The sequence below is a fragment of the Electrophorus electricus genome, chromosome 4 (assembly GCF_013358815.1).
Source record: "Electrophorus electricus isolate fEleEle1 chromosome 4, fEleEle1.pri, whole genome shotgun sequence".
Lineage (NCBI taxonomy): Eukaryota > Metazoa > Chordata > Actinopteri > Gymnotiformes > Gymnotidae > Electrophorus > Electrophorus electricus.
The window spans coordinates 29,255,133-29,282,366 of record NC_049538.1 but is presented as its reverse complement, the minus strand read 5'-3'; the positions used below and the strand labels follow the sequence as shown (position 1 = coordinate 29,282,366).

At 47.4% G+C, this 27,234-nt stretch overlaps 1 protein-coding gene across 2 annotated transcripts; it reads right to left on the bottom strand.

The window, feature by feature from the left end:
* Nucleotides 1–373: 373 nt before the first annotated feature.
* Nucleotides 374–27,109, bottom strand: dennd4a (DENN/MADD domain containing 4A). Of its 2 annotated transcripts, XM_027027825.2 has the most exons (31): nucleotides 26,922–27,109; nucleotides 21,479–21,823; nucleotides 20,817–21,063; nucleotides 20,461–20,530; nucleotides 19,906–20,075; nucleotides 19,042–19,280; nucleotides 18,839–18,905; nucleotides 18,635–18,693; nucleotides 17,770–17,914; nucleotides 17,212–17,387; nucleotides 16,698–16,798; nucleotides 15,741–15,959; nucleotides 14,900–15,045; nucleotides 14,398–14,424; nucleotides 12,697–12,830; nucleotides 12,023–12,155; nucleotides 11,597–11,803; nucleotides 11,311–11,439; nucleotides 10,480–10,636; nucleotides 9,047–9,169; nucleotides 7,826–7,948; nucleotides 6,621–7,543; nucleotides 6,300–6,525; nucleotides 5,554–5,636; nucleotides 5,022–5,197; nucleotides 4,804–4,918; nucleotides 3,846–4,064; nucleotides 3,609–3,726; nucleotides 3,250–3,388; nucleotides 2,749–2,813; nucleotides 374–2,661 (listed from the first exon to the last, which is right to left on the bottom strand). In XM_027027825.2, the coding sequence occupies exons 2-31, from the start codon at nucleotides 21,787–21,789 to the stop codon at nucleotides 2,525–2,527; spliced, it is 5,184 nt and encodes a 1,727-aa protein (XP_026883626.2). In that variant the 5' UTR covers nucleotides 21,790–21,823; nucleotides 26,922–27,109; the 3' UTR covers nucleotides 374–2,524. The 2 variants fall into 2 exon arrangements, with proteins under 2 accessions (XP_026883626.2, XP_035381075.1); XM_035525182.1 differs by lacking the exon at nucleotides 14,398–14,424.
* Nucleotides 27,110–27,234: the final 125 nt, after the last annotated feature.

Sequence of the window (27,234 nt, the reverse complement as noted above, 5' to 3'; positions counted from 1 at the left end):
CTGTAAATTATGTAATTTACACATACTGTAACTGAATTATTTTTGTAATATGGAATATTACAGTTCAAGTGAGTAATTTATGTTTTATGTAAAATATGTTTGTCTCATATTATGTAAAATATGTTTCAACTTTAGTCATTTTCAGGAAAGTAGCCTTTTAAATATTTTGTTTATGAAGGTTCCCATGAAAATATAACTTTGCTACAGGAGAAAAATTCAGCGAAAAGAATAAAAAGTAATGAATTCCACATTTCCACTTGCCAGATGAGAGGTGTTCAGACTTTCACTGATATAACAGGTTCCAAATGCACCATTTATGTTGCATTCACCAATTTGTCTCTCTCTGTATTTCTAACGAAGCCTAAAAGTCATCTGACTGTCCATGTGACTTTATTTACAATTATAAACAACTTCTGCAGATCCCACTGGAATCTGGCAAAAAGGAACATACAAATATTAAGAGGAATGAACACAAGAAATGATGTGTAAAACACATTAGCCCATAACTGCACTTCATCTAAAAAAAAAATCAATTCCTAAATCACCTTTCTACAAAACTGAAATGTTAGATGTTTAAATTTCGAACCAGTTAAACACTGTCAATGATCTTTCGGCTTCTTCGTTTCTTCTGCAAAGGGAACAAGCAGAGCAGTAGTGGCAGTGCTGAAGCATGGGACTGTGGAGCTCTGCACAGCATCTGGTTACAGTTGAGTATTTCCTTTCATAGCTAGGGCCAGATAGATGTGCACAATGTTCATTGTTCTGAATGAATAATGCCATGATCTATAACTGTACATGTATACTGTAAAATGTGCATTTTTGGGAACATTTTAGACAAGCAATAAAAAGACCCCCAAAAACAAAAAAAGCAAAAAAAAAAGGCAAATAAAGTCAGTGTAGCTTGAATGAATGCTTTTAAGCTAATAAGAATCTATTAAGATATGCAAAAATATATTTGCTGCAGTAATTGTACATTTCACAACCCTCATATTTAAGGATTTAAGTGCTCATGTGCGTGTTACATGTGTCATCTCAAGTACAATGATACTGTACCATCTTTAATAGTGCCACTGACAGTTTATAAAAAGAATGTAAAAAAAAAAAATGATATTAGCAATTGATAATATTGAAACCATATGTTTCAATAGAAAACAACCATATCATAAACAGCTTTCTTATGATGTTTTGATCTTAGTAATATGCAGCGTCATGTGAACTAGCCCATATCCTAGGGACTGTGGGCTGCGCACAAAAGGTTATTCAAGGAAAAAACAACACACATTGAAAGCAGTGCACCTTATTAAAGGAACCTAGTGTTTCATTAAGCTGTTTTATATAATGCCAAATTGATAAAATGTCAATATATGCGTTATGTTTATATATCTGGGACATGGATGTATTCATCATCAGTCCCAGTGTAAAGTTGTATTATTGTTGTATTGTTGGGACCTTACTATTGAATAAAACAGTTAAAAACTCTTTTGTTGGCCTCCATAAAGCTCTCAGTCCTTTGCCCTTTCTCTCATTCAAGCATTCCCTCACTGCTCAGTTCAAAAGTAGAAAAAAAACCCCTCTTCAGTGCTTTTCCTCCATAACTGAATGACATTAGTAGTACACAATTACATTAACATTTTTTTTACTCGCTATGTAAACAGTCCTGTAATTCATGAGTTAACATTTGGTCCAGTTCTGTAACTCTCCTATTCAAAAGACAGTATGCTTCACAGATAACATGACACCGGTCTCCAGGACCATAACCACAAACAGCCCACTTTCAAAACAAAGCCAAAACACTGCACATAATTTCTGTTACAAATGGAGACAAGTCAGTTATAACAAATACATGTCTTAAAATATACCATTATAATACAAATGTTTAGAATAATAGCATCATAGATTATGTACAAGAAGGTGACTGTTTTGCAACAATATACAAGTGCTCTTGGAATACTGTGAGAGGAATATGGGGGTAAAGCAGCAGTTTCCCTGTAAGAGATGGCTGCTTCACTGTGCTTGGCTAAGGGCCCCTTTACAGACTGCTATGGAGAGCAACAAATATGATTGTTCTACTGCCACTGGTCCCAAAATAGCGTTCTTGTCCAATGATCTAAGGGGGGCGGTGACCTGAGCACTAGGTGATATTGCTCCTAATCTACAATGACCTCAATTCTAAGTATTACCTGAGTGGACTTAAGAGTTTGAATGTGGTCTGGGGTTTCAGCATCACATGTTCAGGAGGGTGGTGAACAGACTGATGAAATTATATGAGGTAAAGAATGTGTTAAAAGACGAGACAGAGGTGGGTAGCACACGCTGAGTGGGGAGAGAATGGGCCACGTACCACGGTTGTACTACAGAGAAATGCCTTGTGTCTGCATGGCCCTCCTGGGAGCCAGAAGTAGCTTTGGTAACAGCGATTCCTCAGGATCATGTGAGTTTGGTTCTCTTTCTTTGACAGGGCCTGACCTGTCTCAAACTCTCGGTCTCTTCCTCGGCGTGGCGGTGCAGGGAGAGACGAGAGACGTCACAGACTGGGCAGCCCAAACGTCCTCCTGCACTCCATGACACCAGCACTGGGTGGTCGGTCGCAGTTGTGAGTCAGCTTGACCTGGCTGGGGGTCAGACGGTCGTACGCCATCTTGTACTCGCGGTCAAAGGCATCTATGAGGTAACGACACAGGATGGTGAGAATGTCGCTCTCACACAATACGCGAGAATGGAGAACCATGCACATCAGACCTCACTCACCGATGTTAATGTTATTCTTGCCCAAAGCCACCAAAGACAGGAAGAGGATATCTCTATATAGGCTCCTACAAGTGAACACAAAATGATGGAGGATCTAGGAAATGTTTTTTGTGTTTAAAAAAACAAACAAATCTTAAGAAAGGTCACTGTGACAGCTGTATAGTAGCAATGGGCAATCCCACTGAATTTCTTTTCAATTTAATAAGTAATAAGCAAGTAATTTTACAGTTAGAGAAGGCAAATTTAAAATCCGAAAGCCTTTGCATTAAACAGACTGCCAACAATAAAACTTTGCTTTGTTTCACATATTTAATAACAGTATTAATAAAAGGCTAATCCAGCAGTTGAGCAATGCTCAACTTTAAGAGCTATTTTTCAAAGTCACCTATTTAAGTGAACCATAGAATGTCAGGATCGTAAACTCCAGTACCTCCGGATCACTCTAGCCATGCCTACAGTATTACTCTTCATCTGCAAGGTTGCTCTTCTTGAAGTCCTTACCGTTGCCTGACAAATCCCAGCCTAGTGCCGAGAAGCTGGAGGATCTGGCTCATGGGCTGGTAGATGTCATTCCTCTGAATGTTCCTCACCACCCCATGCAGCAGCTCCAGGCTCACGGGCTGCTGTTCCTCCCGCCCACCTGCACACACACGCCAGGGGCAGTGAAAGTGAGACCCCATACATGCACACACAGATGCACATGCGCATGCGCACAATACCGTCACCTACACAAAAGGCAGTCTGCGTTTGCAGTGGTTTGATTAACGTCACGGGTTTAAGCCCATGACGCACACCTTCATGCTTACGTTTTACTCTCAGTTTCCAAGTCCACGATACAAATGTTTGAGTGGCAGACTTACAGAGTGTGTTCCATAGCGTGTAGCAGGGCGGGAGAGGGTCCTGGTGGAGTCTGGGGTTGTCCCAGAGAATCTGGACCAGCACGTTTTTACTATCCTCCGACGCAGTGCTCTGTGGAAGCTGTGGGATGGACCGCAAAACAGCTTCACCACAACCCAGACAGAACCAGAAAAAATCAGACAACTGTTCTGAACATTCCGCCTGCACATCTGCCACCTGCGCACGCACGCCGCGCCCACCTGCTCGTCCAGGCTGCAGTGCTTGGAGCTGAGGATGAGTCCCGGCAGGCTGCTGGGTAGGTCCAGTCTGCGGAAGAACCACACCAGGTTCCAGAAGACGATGGGGTGGTGGTCCACGATGGTGGCCGAGGAGATGGCCTGCTCCCCCTCGTTCTCCAGCAGACTCTCCAGCTCCTTCCACAGGACCAGAGGGCTCAGGTAATGCACGGTCACCTGCTCCTGTAGCACATGGGGACAAAGCACCGGCCATCAGACCGCATCCACCGCGTGGCTTTAGCACGGCAGGAACCCGAGCTTCGACGGAAGCACGCGTGGCGAACACGGTGCGGCAAAAAATGCACATTACAGGGTGAAAAGAAGAAGGGAGTGCACAAACGGTATGCAAGCTGCTCTGGAGAAGTGTGTCATCCAAACGTAATTACACACAGGATGAGGTGTCGTTAATATGGGGCCCAGTCTACCACCTCAGTAGCACTCTGTCAGCGAAACACGCCCCTTAGTTGAATTAAGCCCACATATATCAGATCATTTCAGGGTGGCATATTAAGGGCAGCGAGAGAGAATGCATTGCCCAACTGAGCAGAACATCCTCCAGGGCTCTCTGGAGCTTCTCGGCCTCTCCGCTGGAATTATGTTGAAAAGGTTCATCTAAATGTCAGAGCTGTTTGGTACTATATGTATATGTATATAGATGGTCAGTATGTTAACATTTTTTAACTTTCATGTTTTTTACATATACAGATATTGTATATCATTCTTCTTCTTAATATACTCATAATAATGAAACATCGTGACATGATGATTTTATTGATAATTTGATTCATTATAGTTTTAGGCCTAGGACAGTGGAGCAGTGATTTACTGTGATTGTATAAACAACTGGAATAAAACCAAAAAGAAGTGAAAGTGTGAAGCGTCCCAGGCTGGGGGTTTGGTGAGTGAGGTACAGGGCTCTTACTGTGCTTGTGCCGGCGCTGCTGCCTGTAGGCTCTCTGATGGGTGAGCTCTCTCCCTGGGGCTCCAAAGCCCCCGTCACGTCTGGCGGGGAACTGGACGTGTCCTGACACGGAGTTCTGGTCCCAAGAAAAGAGGTGTAGAAAACACAAGTGTGAATGAGTGCACCTGTGTTGTATACAGCTCCACATGGCTCAGCGGGCGTAGGCGCCTGCTCCTTACCTGGCCTGGCCCGCCAGGTCACTGATCTGGACGTCGAGCTGGGGCAGGAAGGGCGAGCCGCAGAAGGGACATGTGCTGTTCAGGTTTGAGTCGTCAGCGGTCCAGCCAGCCATGATCTCCTCGTCGTACACCAGGCTCTCGCAGGTGTTACAGCGCGAGCAGCTGCACATGCGCACCTGCATGCATGCATGTACACACACACACACACACACACACACACACACACACACACACACACACACACACACACTCAGCACTGGGCATGTCACTGCAGCTATACCGCGTTCCAGATTTAGAACCCCACAGAACTCAGAGAGAGCAGCATCTCAGATGTTTGTCCGACGTTGCTCAAGTCCACTGGACATCCAGGAGTTTATTCTGACCTCCGCATTTCACAGGCTGGGGCTCTTTTATTGTTACATATAGTGAGTACTTGGTGACACTTGCCAGTTTAAGTCAGTCATTCTTCCTTTCGAGGAATAACAATGGTTGGAGTGACCATGTCTTGTGGAGCCTTTTGTGACACACTCACCTCAATGGCATAATTCTGATGGGGCTGAGCATCAAGACACAGGTCAGGGGTCTGTGGGGATCTCACAACTGCCAAGGATGAGCCTAAGAAAGACACACACACACCCTTAACTCCGTGAGATAGATCAAATGATTATGGCAGGTTCTGAGATCTCTTCTTCGTCTCAGAATGTTCTCCAAAATCAGGCCACATTTTGGGAAGGTGGCCAGTGTGACGACTGGCTTTCTGAATGCTAATTTTGCTGGCACTGGGTATAAGAGATGTGCTCTCCCTCGAGCTGGTAATGAAGAGCCAGGCCCCGCAGGGATCTAGCCCACGAGTGCGTCACACTGGAGGGATTATTAGGGAGCAACTTCAGCTCACGCTTGGCTGTCTGATTGAAGTGCCCCAATCACACTCAGCCCTGCCTGATGGCCTACTTCTGCAGGCTCTGGGGCAGAAACAAAATCAGCCATCTCACACACACAAACACACGCATGCATGCATGCAAACACACTCACAAAAAGATAGACAGGAATTTTCCCCAAACATGAGGCTCAATGACCCGTGAAGAGGATCTACATAAATTTAACAAATTTTATGTAAAGCATATGCAAGGTTAGGATGAGGACTTATGTATATTTGATCCCTGTTAATTCTGTCCATGCCTCCTTACTACCTGCCTCAAAATTTGGAAGGGTGCCATTCGGAATAAAGAAATGACACTGTTTACAATTCAGGATGTCCTGAAGGGGGCGCTCACTCACCTGTGAGGGAGGGCTGGCGGGTCAGTCCGGCTGGGGTGGGAGGGCTCTCTGCACAGCGGCCGCTCCTGTACGGGCTCCTCCTGGGCCGAGGGATGCTGAGAGAAGCGTCTTGCTGTAGGGACTGGAGCGCTTCTGTGTCAGGGCAGGGGTCACTCTCAAACAGAGATGAGCAGTCTGCATCGCCTGAGCCCAGTGACGACACGCTGACCCGATCAGAATTCACGTCCTGCACAGACACGTGGACAAAGAGGAAGAAAAAGGGCGATCGCAGATGGAGGACTTTACAGAAGGGCGGCAAAACGTAGGGGTCACAGCAGTCACCTGTGTGATGGAGGTTTGTGAGGACAACCGTGAATAGAGGCGGCTGGCCTTCACAGCCACGCCCTTGCCCGCGGACAGGAAGCTGCTCTTGAAGACGTCCAGTGTGGGCGTGAGCAGAGAGTCCATGGAGAAAGAGGAGGGAGTCGGGGAGGAGGGAGAGACCAGGGAGGTGGGCCGCGGCGCCTTGCCCTTGTGAAGGCGTCCGTGCGGGAGCGAGGGCGATGAAAAGAGCCTTCCGCGCGCCTGGGGCTCCAGCGGCCTCTGGGCGGAGGGCGAGGTGAGCAGCGAAGCAAGGCGTGGCGAGCTCAGCGCCGAGGGGCCCTGGAGGTCCCGCAGGTCTGTGCTGAGCGAGCACTGGGTGACGGGGCTGCTTAGGTGCTCCATGTAGAGCTGGATCTCCTCGGCCAGGTCGCGCCGGGCGGCGGGGGTGTCCGTCGTGCCGGCTGCCGCGCCCACCGTGTCCCGGGACTCGCTCTGCTCCGCCGCCAGAAGGGAGAGGGGGTCGAAGCCAGCTTCGATCCCAGTCCGCGACGCCGCCCGGCTAGGCGTGCCGCTGCAGCTGGCGCTCCGCTCCACACCGGAACGCCTGCGCCCCACCGCCACGCTCGTCTCCATGGCAACCGCGCAGCAGCCTGCGCCGTTCTCCGCCGACGGTTTGAGTGGGCTCATGGCAACCACCTCCTCTTCCTGCACGACCCCTTTCTCCTTTTCTGGATCGGCCCGCCCCTGCTCACGGGCTGTGATGCCTGAGGTCAGGTTTGACGCGCTGGGCCTGACAGCCTTCTCTCCGAAAATGTCTAGTGTGTTAGGCCTCTTGCGGGGACCTCTGGAGAGGACATCTGCTCTGTGTTTCACACCTGAGGAGGATGTTGGTCTCAATTCAGGGGGAGGGTCCTCCATTACAGAGGTCCCTGTCTTAGACGCTAAAAATTGGGACAATATGTAATTGAGTAAGGACGAAATAAGAGCACAAAAACACTTTAAACCTACTCACAATACACGTGGATCTTACAAAGGTAGCTAATACATGGTCAATGAGACACAAACTAGATATGACCTTGAAACAGAGGATAATCTTTCTGGTGTTATCGAATTACTTGCAGTACTGTGACACACCACTTGGTGTCAGCAGAGAAGCACTAAAGTCCTACAGCTCACACCTCCGCACTAAGCTTTGGATAAAAACAACATGATGTGCGACTCACATGGGCTGGAGTCTGTCTTCCTGTTCTCCTTCATGTGAAGAGAGCCATCCTGCTCCTCACCTCCCCCCATCATCTGCACCTCCTCTTTAGACAGAGAGTCATAGCCCTGATCTGACTGGCCACCTGTAGCAGAACATGCACTCATGAATCATTGTGAAACACCAGTCTGAATATAGAATACAGATATACAGAATTGCACACACACACACACACACACACACACACACACACACACACACACACACACACAATCTACACAACTATATTTCCCTTGACCACTCCTAACTAAATTACTGATGCCCCACTCAAGAGCCAGCATTCTAAATGTTGGGGCATCACCACCAAAATAAGAGAAAATAAGAGAATCAAATAAGACAATCACAACCAAACACTGGAATCCAAAATAAAAGGTACAGGTACTGAAATAGATACAACTGCCTTACAGGCATGGCTTCAAATATACAGCGACAGCAGCACAACAGATACACTGAGGTGGGCGTTGCTTTCCTCACATGTAAAGTCTAACTGACAAGCTTATAAACAAGCACACGTGCACACACACACACACACACACACACACACACACACACACACACACACACACACACACACACAAGCGCACACAAGCCACCCCTGACAAAGCTTTTGGAGCATTAAGATAATATCAATGTCCCTCCTTTACTCCGGATATGGTCAAAAATAACTCGGTCATTCCCTCCGTCTTTGTCAGACTTCTGCCAAGTTGCGGCACGCGAGGCGGAGTGCATTTCAGTCTCTGCTGCTGAAAGCCAGGCTTCCGTCTCTCAGATGCCTGCCTCTCCTGTGGGCACGTCTGCCTCTTACACTGCGTTCCTCTAAGGAGTCTCTTTCACATTCGCTGCGCCTCGCCTCTTTTCTCCATATACTCTCCCTCTGTGTGATGACATCGCCTCAGTGTTCCTGGAGCCAGAGGTGTGCGCGCTTCAGGATTAATGAGGGTTAAAAAAAAGGAATGGAAAGGAAAAAAAAAAAAGGGTTTTTCACTCTCACGGTGAGAACAAGCTCCTTCTGAAGAAAACCCAACTTCTCACGAACAAGGAAACAGAGAGAGGGGAAAAGAGGAGAGGGGACAGACAGCGATGTAGGACCGCGGAGTTAACGGCAGAAAGAGCCGAGCGCACTGAGCGGAAGCACTGGAAGAGGAGAGGCGCACGTGACACAGACCGAGGTCAGGCAGAGCACCTGTGCTGGAGACGTCATCGCTGGAGTCCATTTTGGTGAAGTCGGTATCGATCGAGACTTGCTCTGCCGAGTCGTTGGTGCTGTCCAGACTGCCGTGGCTGACACTGTCGAGATCGCTGGCATCTGTACACAAAGGAGCACCCGGGACACCCGGTCAGATACACTATAGCCACTGCCCACCCTACAGCGAACAGGAGATGCACATAGATTATTAACAACACATTGCATATAATAGATCGTGGTTAGCTGCAGACGAGGCTAACCGCAACCTGTCGCTAGCTGCAGCCCGTCGCTAGAGAGAGCGAGGAGATCGAGAGCTGGCTGAACCAGGGCATTCGGAGGAGAGGCATCCTAATCCAGCCCATTAATCCCCAGCTGGATGGAGGGAGAGGCTGGCAGAGGTGTGAGCCCTGGGGCCTGGGTGGAGTCGGGTGGGGTCCGGGGACAGATGTTGAATGGACAACCTTGCCTTTAAGGACATTGGTAATTCTGAACATTTAAAACCATAATTTCAAGACAGAGTGTTCAAGCATGTAATGTTCTTGACTTAATGTTCTTGCTGAGCACGTGCTTACTGAGTTTATGGTCCATAAGTAAAAGTTCTGACAGCCTTGGTTGTTAAAAGGGTATTTTTTTCTCCAAAGCTTTAGGGCTTTATGAGGATTGGGGGATTTTGTGCGCAATGGGAGCTAGTGTTATGTTATGGACGTATGAAGAAATATGTTTAAAATCGCAATCCAGGCCCGAGGAAACACAAGACATAATGATCGGCACTTTAATTTAGCGAGTGACACCATCTGTTTACTGGAAATCGGCCAACAATGACATAATGAACGGAGCAGGCTGCAAGTGTCTGAATGTGAACAGGCTGTGAGCGATTAGATGGCTCTGCATTCTGATTTGAAATGACGAAAAAAGTTAAAGTTAAAGCACCAAGTGTCAGAATCAGTCCGATTGTGTCAAATGAACTGTGCAGAAACTGCAGCTCTTTTTACAGTTATACATGATCAGGTAGTCAGTGTTTGCTGACTTTTGTATTGTTTGTAGGTGGTACCTCTTCAGTTCATGCACACGAGAGCTAAAACAGGCCTAGAGTTTCTTCTCAGTGTGACATTTGCATGTGGGGCCTGTTGATGTTGGAGTCTGCAGCAGATGTATGACCAAAGAAGTATCAGCATGGCCAGAGCATGCTGCAGGCAGCTGGCAGCCCATGGAAGACATCACGGCTGCCAGTGGGACTTGTTCGTTTGTATTTTTTGATGATGAAACAGTTGACTGTCTGACGTCTAGAGTTGTGATGACACTTCTAAAGCACCTACGGATTTTTTACTGTTATGATCTGGTGAAATAATTATGGTATGCAGGTTCATCTTTTCTCTAGATCTGGCTGCGTCGGTTTGCCGTTTCTGTGTGATGATGTATGCGTGACACACCTGAGAGGTCTTTGAGAAGACTTGTGTCTTTGGGTTGACTGGCCTGTCTCCTCCACACTTGTTTGAACTGCACCACGCCCCGAACCACATTGCGTAGTTTGCCCCACAGGAAATAGCCCCCTCTGGTGGAGGACGGCCACGTGCTCTCTAGTACCGCCTGATGTTGCAAGAACACACAGAGACAATGAGGATGAGCTACAGCACGCAAACACACCCTCGTGTGCGTACATAAATGAACACACACACACACACACACACACACACACACACACACACACACACACACACACACATTAATGAAGTAATTCTGTGTAGCCTCCCTCATTATCTTAAGTAGACTGTGTTCTCTCTCAAGGACTGTCTGTAATTACTCTGATAGAATTGGAACAACTCTGCTGTCCAGACTTGTGTGTCTGGCAAATGTTTTTTCGGGACTTCTTACAAGGCAGAGAAATGCTAGCTGTCCCCTTGGGAAGCTATCCGCTAGCATGCTCATTTATCTTACAAAAATGAGTGTGTGGAGCCATGAAGCGTCCTTGGAATCTATGCTAGCTCAAACCTCAAAAATGAGATTAACTATTCCACTACAGCCCCTATTCCCTTTCTCCCAATCCTTCTAATAATCCTTCTTACAAACATTTGTGCATACACTAGCTTTACACATCAAATACTGCAATCTCTGACAGAATGCGGACATGGCTTAATAATGAAAACATCATGTTTAACATAATGTTTAAATGCAACCCTACCTCTACAGTTGCCAGAGCTTGCCCTTAACAACACTCACTAACACACTGTTTAATGTAGTGGATCCGAGGCAGCTATGCTTACTCGGTTATAGTAGCCATAGGTGATGGCGTTAGGCTGCACCCCGGCCTTCTTCATCTCAAAAAGCACCCGCACGGCCAGGACGGGCTGTCCGTACTGCCCGCAGAGCTGCATCAGGACGCGGTAGCACACCTGCACAGGAGCACACACACAGTGAGGAGCCGTCCCGCAGCGGGACATCACAGAGCCGGTCGCGGCATGGGCCCGCTGCCGCCTGTCAGGAGCCCCACCAACACGGCGCCTACTGAGAGCAGGCGGAAGGTCCGCGGTCGTCCCGCGGCGCCTGTACCTCGTCGGGGGGCTGCAGCTTCTTGTCCTGCATCTTCCTCAGGACGTCGTAGGCGGTGCGCAGTGCCCGCACCTTGGAGTGGCAGGCGGCCACGTAGGCGGGCAGGCAGATGAACCACAGGCCGAGACAGTGGCACAGCAGACACTTCGACCACATCTGAGGGATGGACGAGTAGGTCTTGGCCACGCGCTGCGCCGATTTGATCTCCTGATGAAAGGAGGCAAATCAGAGAGCTGGTGAGATGGAGAGAGCTGGAGAGAGCTGGAGAGAGATGGAGAGAGATGGAGAGAGATGGACAGGAGCAACAGAAATAGCTGTGTGTTCTCTGAGCAGCAGCTGGGTGGGCGGAGCCGTGCGGAGCAGGTGAGAGAGAGAGACACAGACACACACACACACACACACACACACACACACACACACACACACCTGCTTGGAGCGGCGGAAGACAGCAGCCGGGCTGGAGGAACTAGGGTGCCTGGAGGGTGGGACTGCCATCGGGATCGTGGGGCCCTCCTGGGGCCCGCAGAGCTCAGCATTCAGCACGGGGAAACCACTGTAACTACACACACACACGCACAAATTTGAAGGCTAATTTGCGCTACATAGACCATCTGGTAGATTTGGGTGCTGAACACTGACTGCTGTTTCCAGTGCGGCACTGCAAGTTTCACATTGCCATTGTTGTGACTCAAAATTCATACCACATATACACACAAATACGCCACAGAAACTAAAAATAAATAGTGGAAGTTGCCATAGCGCAGGAACTGTTAGAAGCCTGACATTCAGAAGTTCAAAGACTGCAGCCTGAAAAACAATGGTAGCAAATATCTATAAAAAAAACCAAAACTGCTGCACTTGAAATTGATCATGTTCTCCGTTAGGACTCTATTACACAATCTGGATGCTGAAGGTGAATATTCACATTCCCTGGGATCCCTAGAGACTGTTATTGTGGCTGCACATCCGCAGAGAGGATGCTTCTTCAAGCTTTTTCTACATGGTGCAGTACTGCAGCGAGCTGTTTTTGTCAGGACTTTTGCGTTTTGTAATGTACGACTTGCACTCTCTGTATTTCTGTGTGTCGGTTTGGGTGGTACCTGTAAAGCGTGGATGGCTCCTCTCCTTCCGGGACTGGTGGCAGCTCCGGAGGTGTAATGAAGACTGTGTGCTCACTGCGATGAGATTTGTCCAGCTCAATGAGCCTGGCGTCCTCCGGCCTCTCGGCATCCACCTGGGATTAGAGCAGACGCTCATCATGAGCTTTCTGATGCCCGGGCCCCTTCCACCCACACAAGACCCCAACACAACTGGCCCTACACAGGCCGGATGTAAAAGATTTCCTACAGTCTGGCCCCGCCGATGTTTGACATGGATACCAGCAGGGAAGAGCATCTGATCTGGGATCAGACAGGAGATGGCTTTTAGTCCGAATGAACTCATCTGGCTGATGAGATCTACACTGAGAAGGACTAATCCTCCCTGCCTACCTCATTCGACCCCTTAAAAAACCTGCCACACAATAACACACACCCACACACACCCACACATGCACCCACAATTCACACACATACACGCACGCATGCACACGCCCTGAATACAATAATCTTGACATAATGCTGAGAAGCCTTGTTGCTCCAAAGACATATGAATCATGATGTTGCCTGGCTGGTGGCTGGGACAGTTTGCCTTGCACCTGCCTCTAGACAGCTCTGCTCTCTGTTAACCTTTACCCCACATTACAACAAGCATCAGCCTACATCCTGCAACCACCAAGTCACAGAGAAACACGCCTGGCAGAAGGGCTCAACCAGTTACTCAACTTTCCATGACTTTCTTCCTGCACAAAATTTTAGTGGAATCAGAAAGTGCTTTGCCTTCCAGGACTGGGGAAGGTGACGCATGACTGCATGTGCTTTAACTGGACCTAATGGCACTTTGTCCATAGGCAGATGCAGAAACGCGAGCTGGGCTCTAAAGGGTTCTGTGGGGTTCTGTGGGGTTCCTTGGGGCTCCCCAGGGCACCGAGTAGCTTGGAGGTCACGCTGTCCCCTCCGAGAATCCACATTTCGCTTGGCTGAGCTGCGTGGAATCACATTCAGGCTCTGCCTGACCACCGTTCCAGCTCCAGTGATATGACGCTAAAATCAGCTCTGGTTATTGCTTTCGCAAAGCACCATCGACTGCTGAAGGATGTCCCATGGGCGGTGAGGGGGCACTGTTAGAGGCAGCACTGTCCCCGGGACGTTAATGTGTCCCGAAGCACTGTTGCAGATGAGCGGGGAGTGGCTTGCTGGTCTAGTTCAGAATAAGCTGTCTGTCCCTGAGGAAGGTGCCTGGCAGCGCTTGTACACCTTTCAAGAGGGAGGACAGTTCGAGGAGGTCTGCGTGGACATGAGGGATCTGTGGGGACGAGCAAGCAGGAATCATGACCGTGTTGTAGCTGTGAGTCGTAGAGACGCCTGCCCAGGCTCAACTGTAATGCTGCCGTTATAATGCCAGTGCCATGAAAGAAGGCAGCACAAACACACTCAGGCTGGGCGCCGGAAGCATTCTGTCACAGAACCATCACAAGGAGCAAGAGAAATTCTTTTCATTGGATCAAACTTTGTCAATTAGTCTGTTAATGAACAAACAAGAAAGCTTCGTCTCTGGTCTTCCCAATAATTATGCCTCAAAACACAAGGGAAAAAAAGCCCAACTGCTGCTTAGTACGCCAAGCGAAATGAGTTGAAATTCTTCTAAGGAAAGACTTGTACACTCATTAAAGGAAGATACAGGAGCAGAATCCAGGAGCTTACCTTTCCTGCTTTTTCGATGCCAAAGAGCTTTCCACGCAAGCAAAAAGGATGATGGTTGAAAGAAAAGGGAGGGAAGAAGAGGAGCAGAGAGGAGTAGAGACTGATCAGAGAAAGAAGAACTCCCAGCGCATGTCTGCTAGAGAACACTGCTCATAAGGAAGGAATTAAACGACATACGTAATCTCTGGGGATCTGTGCAGCAAAACTTATAATGGAAATAGTACCCTTATTGTGCTTCCAAATGACTGTGCTTTTGCTACAGTGCAATCTTTAGATCTTTGCGCTTGAGTGGGCCTAATGTCTGGTGTGTGGTTTAAAATGCACGCTCTCTGAAGTGCTTAAAGTGAGGAATAGCATAGAAACTGGAGGGTCACAAAAGAAATTATTAAACAGAAAAACAAAATAGTTTTAAATCTATTTTAATCTAATAGTTGGGTAAATTAAGCAGAACCTCTCTTCTTTATCATTGATACGAATACCAAATGTAGCTAAAAAATGATACCTTGTCAACGCAGTCATCAAAGAATGCTAAGCTCGCATCCTTATCGCTGACGAAGGAGCACTCTTCGATGAAACGGATGAACATCTGAGTCTTGGTCATGAGGGAATAAAACTTCTGATGGGAGCGATCGCGGCTCTTCAAGAACCCTGCAGAGAACAGCGGGGACCACACCCAACATCAGCAGGCTGTCAGACCAGCTGGGAGCAGCCTTGGCTGTGGTTAGAGGGACTAATGGCTGAACAGGCAACTCGTTTCCATTCAGTCTGATACAATTACATGTCCAGTCAATCAAGTCTGGGAAGTCCTAACTGACATCTAACAAACGATGTCAATCTAGGTGTGCTGAACACACTGACACCGTGCACTGTAAAGCAGACCCATTGTGTGAGAAGGTGGAACTAACTCTTATTTGTCTATTATGTAAGCAGCTGCAGATGTGCGGTTTTATTCAAGCTTGACACTCGTAGGGCGCGTCGGGCCGGCTAATTTCACCGCGCTAATGTCAGGCTTGATTGGAGCAAGACTACATGGGCAAAGCTCCAGACCTCAGCTACAGAGGTATCCCAGTGAGCTCTGGCAGGCGGTTACATCACTAAAAAGACTCAAGGATTCATGTTTCATTGTTCTGCATGCCAATGCTGCTTTCCTCACAGCTGAAGCAATGCTGTTACGGCTGTTCTCACCGTTTAGTGGTTTAGTGGTATCCTTTCTGGGTTTTTACCAAGTCATTACCACAGATGCCATTTCGAAACACACCACATGCTTTTGCTGCATTCCACTGAACTGGCACTACTGTACAGCAAAATAAAAGATGTTATGAACCCAGTGGACGCTGGTTCACCTTGCAGGTCGAAGAGAGAGCTAGCATCTGTTGCCTTCTCTGAGGGAGCCTGGGTAATGGGGAGCAGGTAGGCGCGGTAACCCTTCAGGATGGCGGCCGTGAAGCGCAGGAAGGCCTCTTGGATCTCTATCTCCAGCGTCTGAAGGCTCTTCCCGCTGCCGAGATCCTGCTCACTCAAGGCCCTCTCCATGTGGCCTTCTTCACGGCTCAGCTGATAGCCTGGAGAACATTGACAGGCCTTATGTAAGCAGATGTTCATTTAAGCTGCACTCCTATCTGACTGTAAAGCACTTATTTTTTTGTAATGTGTATACTGATAAAGACATGCTAGAGAAATCCATGGGGAGCAAATGGGCCTAGTTTCAACCCACTGCTTGTTTTTAAACAGAGAGAACAGGGTGTCCTCCCTAGACCATTCATGTCAGGGCCACAACAGTGACGTCGCATTCCCCGCAAAAAAAAAAAGAAAAAAAAGAAAGAAAGAAGAACAGAGTCACTAACGCAAAGGCGGGTAGCACTTAAAGAGTTATGACTTTTTTTTTTTTTTTTTTACTGTAGTTTCTAACCTGATTGTGCCATGATATATTGTATATCTACAGTGCATTATAAGGCATATTTATCATACCAAGCATAGCAGAACAGCAAAACACACTTCTGGGCAGAGTTGAGATCAGAGGCACCAACAGACCTATCCATCAGCATTCAGGCAACACTGAGATAACATCACAAGGCTCAGGAGGCATTCGGGTGCCGCCTCGACCTCTAGTCCATCGTGCTATTGCTCTGTGCTGTCAAGAGTCAGTAAAAGGCTCCGTGTGTGATAAAATGTTGCAGCCATACACGAGGAAGCCAAGGCCGAGACTGCTCTGACAGACATATCTAGGGCAGTGAACTGAGCCAAAGGTGAACAGGAAATGGAAGGACAGAAAAAATGAGAGGATGGAGTCCTCCACTCACCCTCCAGTAGCTGCTGGTGAAGTTCACTGAGGGTGTTGATCAGATGTTTGCAGGCTTTCCTTGGTAGGATCTTCCAAGTCAGGGCTCTACGGTCCTCTTTACTGCAAATACGCACACACACAGAGCTCAGAGCTATCGGACATCGTTGAGGCCTTCAGGAACTTTCTAAACTCCTCGGCTTCCCCTGATTGGCTGGCAAACAGTAGCATGTGCCCACCAGATGTGGGACTGCTTGACTTCTCATGCAAAGCACCGTTCAGGGTCACTTAACGCTAATGATATGGCCACCTGAATCAAGATAACTCCTGCCATTATCATTATTAACAATCTTCACTTAAGAAGCCTTGAAATCCTTTCTAAACAAGAAAGCAAGTGGGGAAAAATGAGAATCAATTTCACTGGAATTTTTATGGTAGAGTTGAAAAACGTATTGAACTTATGATTTAACACTTCAACAGATGCTCTGTAGAGAATTCAGAACTATGCAGAGGTCAGAGGTCAAACAGTCACTCACTGTGAAATGGTGTTGGTGTCCAGGTCCACGCAGCTTATATCTGCTGGGGGCTCGTACAGGTCAAAGTACCGCGAGTCTACGCCCACTATGAAGGGGCATGGGGCACTGAGCACGTCTGCCAGGGCAAGTGGGCACAACGGAATGTACGGGCACGGCCAGTGGAAAGGGAAGATCACCTGCAGAAGACACATTGTGGATTTGTACGTGACAAATAAACTTTGGATCCAGTCAACATGCAAAGGCCTAAGACCATAAGAGTGCAAAACCTCAAAAACCAGTAGCAACTACATAAGGGACTGACACCAGGAGTTAATACAGTCCCGAAGTGGAGTGTGTGGAGATAAAAGCAATCCGAGGAGAGAAGAGAAAGAAGAGAAAAACAAATGCACTTAGCACTACCCCCCCCCCCCCAAATGCAGACCTCAAACAAACAAAAAAACCCCACCCAGACCCAGAGCGTGGATGTAATGAGAGACAGCTGGAGGCGTGCCCAGAGGCCTGGTGTTGTGCCCAGGACATGCCCAGGTCTCCTGGAGCAGCGCGGGCCTCGGCACTCACCGACACCAGGGCCTCGGCCACGCTGGTGAGCACGGCCGGCCGCAGCGAGTGCACCAGGATCTTGTGCTCGGTCACGGCCAGGACCAGCAGGGTGACTGCGTTCTTGGGGCCCAGGTTGAGCAGTAGCGTGGAGAGCCTTCCACCACTGAGACACACACACACACACACACACACACACACACACACACACACACACACACACACACACACACACACACACACACACACACACACACACACACACACACACACACACACACACACACAGGACAGTTACTTCAATAGAAACAGCTGCTCTTACTGGTCACTCTGTTGGGAACCCTCAGTTTTATTTTTTTATTTTATTGGAACATAGACATATAATGTAAGCCATCTGTTGCTATACACAATTTATCAGAAGGCTTACGTTATTTAGAGGTGGGGTGAAGAATCCATCTCAACACCCCGTGACACTGATATGGAGGCATCATGCTAGAGGGTGCTGTGCTGGTGAGAGTATGCATGCTTAAGCCTCAACAGACGCTCTCTAGAGAGTTCAGAACCAGGTCAAAAGGTCAAAAAGTGCCCGAGTGAGAATAGTCTGCCACCCACAAAGCCCAGGTTGTTTCGTCAGTAACCGAGCACTGCTAACCCTAGAGGAAAGCTATCGCAAAGGGTGCATGGCATCAGATCCGTGGTGTGGTGTTTAATATAAACCTACAAGATGTTTCTAATGAATGTTTCTGTTCAAGGCAGCAGCCAAGCCTTTCTGAAAAACACATGAAACAGGCTCGAGCTCGAAAGGCCACGGTGAAATGGATGAGGAGGATATTCAAGGCACCTGACACGGCCAGAGCTGGTGAACGCAGGGCGTATGACGACCTACCTCAGGGGCAATGGTGACGAGACTGGCTGGCTCAGCATTAGGCTATCGTGAGGAGACAGCTGTGGAGACACACACAGACACACAATCTATTTAAACAACTGCAAGTCCAGACCAGCAAGCATCATTGTGCCTATGTTGTCATAACAAGCAATCTGCTTCGCCCCAGATAAATACACTAAAGCATCTTGCACTGGTCTGACTCACCTGGACCAGAATTCGAGGTCTTTGAGATGAGGGGAAAGGAACCTTGTGCATGAAATGAGAGATATGCCTGCAGAAAAGCCAAGAAGAAGCACAATCAAAGCTCTGAAGAATTACACATGTTGAAATCCGCACGCTAATATCCGCTATCTAGAAGAATGAAGCATGCATGCAGGTTCGAAGCCGGAGGTCTCCATTTCACCCACTTCTCAATGGGCAGGGTGTGAGGTCCCGAAATAGAGTAGCGGTACAGGAAGGTTAGGAAACTCCGGAAGGCGTCAAAGAATGGCCAGTGTGAGAGCAGGCAGATGCTTTTGTTGGTGTGGACCGTCATGAATTCCTCTGCCTGCAGGCCAGCTCCCTTCAGGCCCAGCTGAGAGCGCTGTCGCTCGGTTAGGTGCTCCTCGGGATACGGCTCGTAGAACTGGATGGCCGCTCCATAAACCTGGACATGCGAGACACGTTCGTCCACTCGTCAATTCCACAAGCTGTCAGTATCATCAGATATGTCCGATACTTCAAATGACACAAATACACTGTGCGATTATTCAACAACAGATTTTTCTAGGCATGTGAATTCTTTTCTTAGAACTCGTCACTTGAGATACACACTGTTTCTGCTTCTTCTTAGAGCAGCTAGAAAGGAAAAATCCCACTGTAGTCAGATGTCTTTGATGTTAGTCACCTAAGTGAATAAATTACGGCACTGCGCTTATCTGGGGGAATGAGAGGAACACTGGTTCTCTCACCCTCCCTAATGCGAAGTTTGGACTATGCATTAATAAGCAGAGTAATTGTGAACGTTCATCTCCCTTTGAAATTTCCTTTTGCAGGTCATGATTTGTGTGATGCTTTGATATGCTACACAAAAGTCACTGATTGAAATTCCACACGCAGCACTGAATGCTACAAGACGAGTCACCTCTGCCTGAAGATGCTACCCTGGCCGAGGCCGACTTAAAAACTGAACAGAGCAGACATACAAGTGTGTGTGCGCATGTGTGTGCATGTATAGGGATGGGGGTGCGGGGGACGGTGAGGAAACGTTCAAATACTCAGGTACATCTCACCTTCTCTCCTGACGCTCCAGTGAGAACGAATGTGGAAAAGACAGGGAGGGAGTACTTGGTGTGGGAGGGCCAGCACTCCATGGAGGCTCCCATCGGCAGGCAGAAAAGTGGAACGGACTCCGGCAGAGGGAATGACTCGTAGTCCTCCTCTGGGTACCTGGACAACAGACCTGAACGCAGCCAACAAGCGTCATGCCACCTTCGGCACTTCTCAGCGATCAATGCCAGAAATCTCTCTGTCATCACTTAGAGCACTTCTCCGTGTAAATGTGTGTTAGAAACAAAAGCTTGGGTCAAGATGCTGACTCTTGAACTACTGGGCTCTGCAGACAAACAAGAAAACACAAACACTATCCCCACGAGCTGGACACGTTTGGGTCATGACCATCTGTGTCCTGATTTCACAATGCCATTGACGTACGAGAGCACTCATCCCTGCCTCTCTGAAGAGATTACCCTGAAATGGCCTCACAGCCTCCCCACAACCTGATGCTTGTTTACAGATCAGTACTGTACACTGGGGGGTGATGTGTGTGCGCGATTTGTGCAACATACCTGCTTTGAATGCAAGAGTGTTGGTTTTGGCTAAAGACTTCTTATAGCACAGGTACACAGAGGACCCCCACTAACAAAGGCAAAAAAAACCCCCACAAAACCACACAATTATTATAACAGAAATCAAGATTTACTGCAAAGAGCAAAGTTCAGAAAACAAACAAACAAACAATGAGACTTGGACTCAAGTACAGACTCACTAAAAGCTACTTCAAAGCAAATGAACTGGGCTTCGCATTAGTAGACTCAGAAATAATGTTGGCTTGGCTTTGGTGCAGTTTCAGCTGATGTTAACTGGGGCTTTCTCAGCGGAGCTCTTGGTGCAGGCCACATATATGACGCTCAGGTGTGCTCACCATGCTGCTATTGAGGTTCTTGTCCACCTTGCAGAAGGCATGTGGTGGTGCTTCTCCTTTGCCTGGCACGATAACACAAATGTCTGTGACAGCCAGTGATGCATGTGAATGACTCTCTGGGGCACGCCGGTACGTAATGTAGATCCTCTGGGAGGAGGAGCCACTGATGTTGGCAGGGCGACCAGAGGGCGTGGTCTGGACAATGTGACAGCCTGGCTTCAGTTTCTCTCTCCACTCATAGAGGACACTGGGAATTCAACAACAAGGCACACATTGTTGATATAGGGATGCTTGGTGTTAAACAGTGTAATCTCTGAATGATGGCAGTGAGCAAACACATGTGCAACCATTAATCAAATTAAAGTTGCAGCAATTTTGTTGTTGATATGGTAACTCTGGGATTAACCACAGATTATCCCTTCACAATTACGACAGGTAAACTGTATGAATTACTGAGCCTTTATTTACAAAATACTGAGATTCACATACCTCCCAGTATATTCTGCCAAACCAAATAATTATTTACTGCAGCAATTACTGCATCTTTGCTATACTAATGCCTTGTTGTTATCAATTTGATACATAATAATAAACCTCCTACAATCACCACCTGCAGTTGGGTAAGCGATGGCGCGTGGGAAGTGTAAACAGAGGCGACTCACCCTAGGTCAGTGAGAGGTGGCTTGTCTCTGCCTCGCCTGTAGCACAGCAAGACCTGCGGGCCCATGAGGATGCCTCCGTTCAGCTCGGCGGGCAGGCCCGAGGGCGTGCACTCCAGGCAGGTGTAGCCACGCGGCACCTCCTCGCCCTGCGAGCGGATCACCACCGCCACATCAGTGATGGGCGCCTTGGGCTGAGTCGAGCTCGGCTGGCGCGTGTCCTCCTCGACCGCGTCCTCCTCCAAGGGCGTAGAGGAGGCTGTCAGGCCTGCCACCACAAAGTAGTCTGCTACACGTGGGCATTTGTCCTCCATCTTCAGCCTTCTCCATAGAGAGGGGACAGCATGTCTGGGGTGTAAGGAGAGAGAGAGAGAGAGAAGGGCACACATCACGAGAAGAAAGTAGGACACCCAAGGTCTACATTACACCAAGTCACTCGCTTTAGAAAGTAATGTGAAACTTTAGCCTAAACTGTGCATGCCAGATATGGGAAGAACATAATATATTTTTAAAGGGAGACAATAACTAATTAGTGTGGACTTTTTAAATGACCAATTACAAGATACAGAATACAAGTAAAATAAAAGTTGTGAGCTTTAATGTTTGCGTTTTAGACAACAGTGATTCTGCGCATAAAAAAAGACAAATAAACAATCCCTGTTTAGCATAATGTTACAGAGTCCTGTGGTTATGCCATGGCTCAGTCTGCTCCGCTTCCACTATTGTGTTTCTTATGCTCGGAAAAAGATCCAACCATATAACACACCCACACTGCTAAACACACGCGCGCACACACACACACACACACACACACACACACACACACACACACACACACACACATGCCACTAACTTTGTAAGAAATACAAAAAAAGAGCATATGGTAGCAATTACTGAGAATTCCTGCAATGCATAAAAGCGTATTTCCGATTCCACAAGCTATGGGCTTATAAAGGCATTCATGAAATTCATCACATAATAAATGTGCATTGAGAATAAGTATGGAACCAGAGCGCATAATCAAGCAAAAATGTAAATAGGATAAATCAATAGCATGTTTAGAAATGTGCTCTGCCCACCCCCCCCAAAAAACCCAAAAACAATAATAAAAAATAAAAACAAAAACCTAAACACAACAAAACAAAGTAAACCAGGTGTCTAGCAGTGGGAGATGCCACAAGTACCTCAGCAGTTTCTCTAAACAGGCTCAGGCTGGGAATCTTATTGCAGGAGTGTGAAAGCACCCCCAGGTCTAGCAAAGAACTCCAGCAATACAGCCAGCTGAGTAGGATTGATTCTCCTTGATGTTTCATGGTGCCATAAATAGCAGTGAGTTTGTAGCCAGTGGTGCATGGCTGGGTGGATCTCTCTCTCTCCCCCTCTCTCTCCCTCTCTCTCTCTCTCTCTCTCTCTCTCTCTCTCTCTCTCTAGGTCATCAAATCCCACAGGACCAGTGATAAACAACCAGCTATAAGCCCCTGGTGGTCAGTCAGGGACAAGCCCAATCAAATCTACTATTATTCAGTCCACTGCTGGGTCCAGATGACCTACTGATTACATCATTACAATTTGAAATGTTCTGGCAGAAATATTACAATAGGAATTAGACTGGATTATCCAAAAGTGACCACACTAGGATTTCACTAATACCATCTTAGAATTGGCATGAGTTTAATATGCATGATGGTCACAAACCAAGTAACAGCATTTAAGCCATATAACCCTCTCATGAGGCACAAGCCTCCTCAAGAGTCTTATTTTCGTAACCTAATGCTGGCATTATTACAGTGGCTATTGTTCAGTTGTACTTTACGGTTCCTGCTTCATATCCTCCTCCAGCGGCCTGTCCTGCTCCCTGCGCGGCCTCAGGCTTTAGAGGTAATGGCTTTTCACTGGTTTGGAATATGGGCCAGCACAGTCACGGGACACAGCTTAAGGGCCTCAGAAACCAAACTGACCTACTGACTGGCTACTTCATGATGACCAAGGACTGACTTGATTTATTTAAATATGCTGGCTATTTAGAGAAAGTGTAGATTAAGCAGCTAGTATTTATAGAGCGTCTTTTTGAGGACGGTGGTGAAAATACTTGTTTTTTATGGTCTGAACTAGACTCGCATATTAAACTCAGCATAAAACTTCTCTATTTCAGCCCTCTAAAACCTGGATGCACATGAGGAATATGCGCTCTCTTCTGGCTCTGAGACACCAATCAGGGCGTGCTCCTGTGTTCCTTTTACGCTTTTGCTTTCCTACGTTTTACAGCAAATCGCTGAGTTTCAGCGACGAAGCAGCATTTTGGCACGCTTCCTCCGAGCGAAGAGACACGAGGACGCCCACCACGCTGCCATCTCCCTTCCCAGATCCACCCACACCTGCACAATCCAGACCAACGATGGCAGAAGACTCCGCTAGAGACGCGCCAAAAAAACCCCTAAAAAACTAGCAGATGTGTCACACATTACGTGAGATTTTGGATTATATATAGAAATAATATTTCAGTCCAGCAACTGCGCCATCCGCTCAAACTGGCAGGCAGCACAGTGAAATTATAATCCTCACCATGGCAACGATGGTGGGGGGGGGGGGGGGATTTCAGCAAATGTTCATTGTTTTTTGTTGTGCTGAGGATGGAGGAAATGACATAAAATAAAATGTAAAAAACCCCAAACAAACTGCAGTGCTGAATGCATGATCTAATGTAAGGTCAATGTTATTAGTATCTCACCCCGAAGACAATTACCGCAATCTTATTTTAACATGCCATTCATTTTCAAATTGGGAGGGACCTCTGCCAGTAATGCAGTAATGTCATTACCATAACGGCTGTGACCAAGCGAAGCCCAGGATTGCCCGCAGGTAGATGGCAATTATGTGACAATTATCAAAGCTCATTTGTCTGACTCATCGCTCATCAGACACGTCTTAAACATGCACAAGCACAGACAGAAAGCGACTTCCTGAGTAAGGAGTACGCTGGCAGCATCACACAGAGATACAGGAATGTGCCGGAACCTCCGAGAAGCGGCGCTTTCATCTCTGACACAGCGAGGCTCCCACGCAGCGGAAATCCTGCCATGAGGAACTTGCGTAAAGACAACAGTGAGTGCGTGAGTGGACACTACTGTCTTGGGTCACCCATTAAGAAACAGGAACTTCTAAAGTGATGACTGCCTTCCTGCCAGTCTCGAAAGCAAACTGGAGAAACTGACCACAGAAAAATAGTGGTTCCCTTTTTTCTGTAAATTGGCGAAAATTAGTCACATCTAAGTGTGGAAATCACAACTCTGATGAATGCTTGCAGATTCTGGGAGCCCAGCCCAGGATTAAACTATGGTACAACATCAATTTTATTCAAGACTTATTTAGGGTGTAAACCAGATATCACGGGCATTCTGTACCTTGGTCAAAACACTCACTGATGAATCAGGGCAAACAATTGCAATACGAATCAAGAAGCATTTGAACTAAGCAGGTATAAACAAGGGCAGTAGGTTGGGAACATCAGGTGACATCTGAAGTCCTATAGAACTGCTGACACACTACAGCCTCACAGGCTTAAATCCACTCAATAAACAAACCCTTTCTCCCTGGACAATAGAGTAGGCCCAGTGCATCAGCTTGCCATCTTCCACTAGCTGCGTTGTTTATCTCCACTCCCTGGGAGGTTCCCTTGCGGTGGCCAGGAAGATTAGCACTGCCTCTCTCTCTCTCCAGCCTGTGGCTTGAAGGGGCCTGGGTGTAAGCCACTTTCAAGGGTCTGTCAAAAACAATGAGGCTGATCTCATGCAGCTGCTAAGGAGCCCAGCTGAGTGGCTGAGGGTCCACAGTGCCTGCAACTAGGGAGGTTCCTGCTCTGGAGCAGCGGGGAGACCGAGGGGAGAATGCAGGAAGCGGGGAACTAATGAAGCACACTTGGCCAAGCATCTGGTCCTGCTTAAGTCATGGAGTTGGACATCCGACTCCTCTGCAGCATGGCGAGACACAAACACACAGCCGTGGGCTCAGGCGGGAGAACGTCAGGTTAGCTATTTCTGGCCCTGAAAGTTTTGTCCAGGAGGGCCAGAAAGGGCTACAGGTAAGATAGTAAAGGTGTTATACCAAAAAAACAAACAAACAAACAAAAAAAAAACACCTGACAAGAACTCAAATACGTTCACAGCCCAGGCTTAAAGTATCATCAGAATGCAGTGAATCTAGGAAATCTTGCAAAACCTAAAAATGTGACAAATGTTTTAAACAACCAGACAAAGAAAAATAGGACTGTTGGTTGAGACATTAAACTATAGATTTTAGTACACCCAACACCCAGGCTTCAGGCAAGCCATCTTACTCCATCAGAGTACCTTAGCAAGCCTGACCACAAAAATCTCATCACTAGCAGAAAACAATGCAAGATAATATACCAAGTACTCCTGTGGGTGGGGTGGCCCATCAATGAAGCCTGTGAGGCAAAACTCAGATGCAGCATTTGTGGACATGAAGCAACATAGTTTAGATTTCACATTTCATGTGGGATGTAATTGCAAAATATCACATGCGAATCTGTAAACACTCTTGAGCTTACACAGGACAATTTCCAAAAATTAGACACAATTTAAGATGACCCTGAAGTAAGGGATAAATCAATAGATCTGTAAAATGACGTGACTGGGCCTCTTTGTGTTTCAACCTCTTCGAGATTTTAAACTAAACACGAACGATTTCCACAGTAACTGTAAATATCCCGCATTATTTCAGGATAAAACAAACGCGGATATAGCCTCGCTGAACGCACTTTCACCAAGAGGGTGGCAACCAGAAAATATTCTTATCACCCCAATCCGATCTGAACACGAGCAGCGACCCTTCCACCCTCCGTTAACGATCGAGGGGTTTGTTTACATGCACTGACGTTAAAGGGCCAGTGGAGCCGACCTGCTCGGCTATGCCAGTAAACTACCACTGAGAAGCAGACTGCCAGGCGAGCTGTGTATACATCAGGAGTGCGTGTGCACAGAACAAGCGCGTAGCCGGTGCCTTACTTTACACTCCCTATACAATTTACTTTACACTCTCTATACAATTTACTTTACACTCTCTATACAATTTACAAAGCGATTAAGCAAGATCGTGTCGACGACTGCACGAAGACGACCACGAGCTTCGTGTAAGCGCGATCTGTAACTCTTGGGGGGAAAAAAAGCTCGTGTTGATACTCAAGCTTAGCAAAAGAGATCTGACGATAAACCCGACCTGCCGCACATCACTACGTGCGCGTGCAAGAACCCTTAGCAAAACAATCAAACGATCAATCGCGACGCCCGTGACGCTCGCTCTGCCGACACCACCAGTCCGCCTGCTAACGTTACGACTCTAGATTTCCCCAGTTATTAATACAAGATGCATATTTTAATAACATTCAACAATTTAAAAGATAAATTGTTTATATCGGGAGCGCACTTACGGTTTCGGTAGAGCGGCGCTTTGATGATCAGTTCATTGAACCTTCCCGTTATACCGATTCAGCTTGAAACGTTTCTGTTACAGAATATATACGTTGTTTTCCATTTCCCTTGCACCAAATAACAAATTATTTTTTTGTTGTTGTTGCATGCGAATTTTCCCTGTTAGCGAAGCACATTCGCTGCCACATCTGACACCCAAACGCTGGTGGGATGCGCTTATCAAAACCTGCGCTCCTTACACGTGACTACCCGCAAACGCGAGGGACGTCATTTAAACGGAGGCGTCTGATCTCATCCACAATCACGGTAGCT

Excerpts from the sequence above, each read along its gene's own strand:
- dennd4a (XM_027027825.2), bottom strand. The coding sequence starts at position 21,789 with ATGGAGGACAAATGCCCACGTGTAGCAGACTACTTTGTGGTGGCAGGC. Across the intron at positions 19,281-19,905 it reads CTGGAGCGTCAGGAGAGAAG|GTTTATGGAGCGGCCATCCA; the intron begins GTGAGATGTACC and ends TCGCATGTCCAG. Across the intron at positions 15,046-15,740 it reads CTCTCTCTTCGACCTGCAAG|GGTTCTTGAAGAGCCGCGAT; the intron begins GTGAACCAGCGT and ends TGTTCTCTGCAG.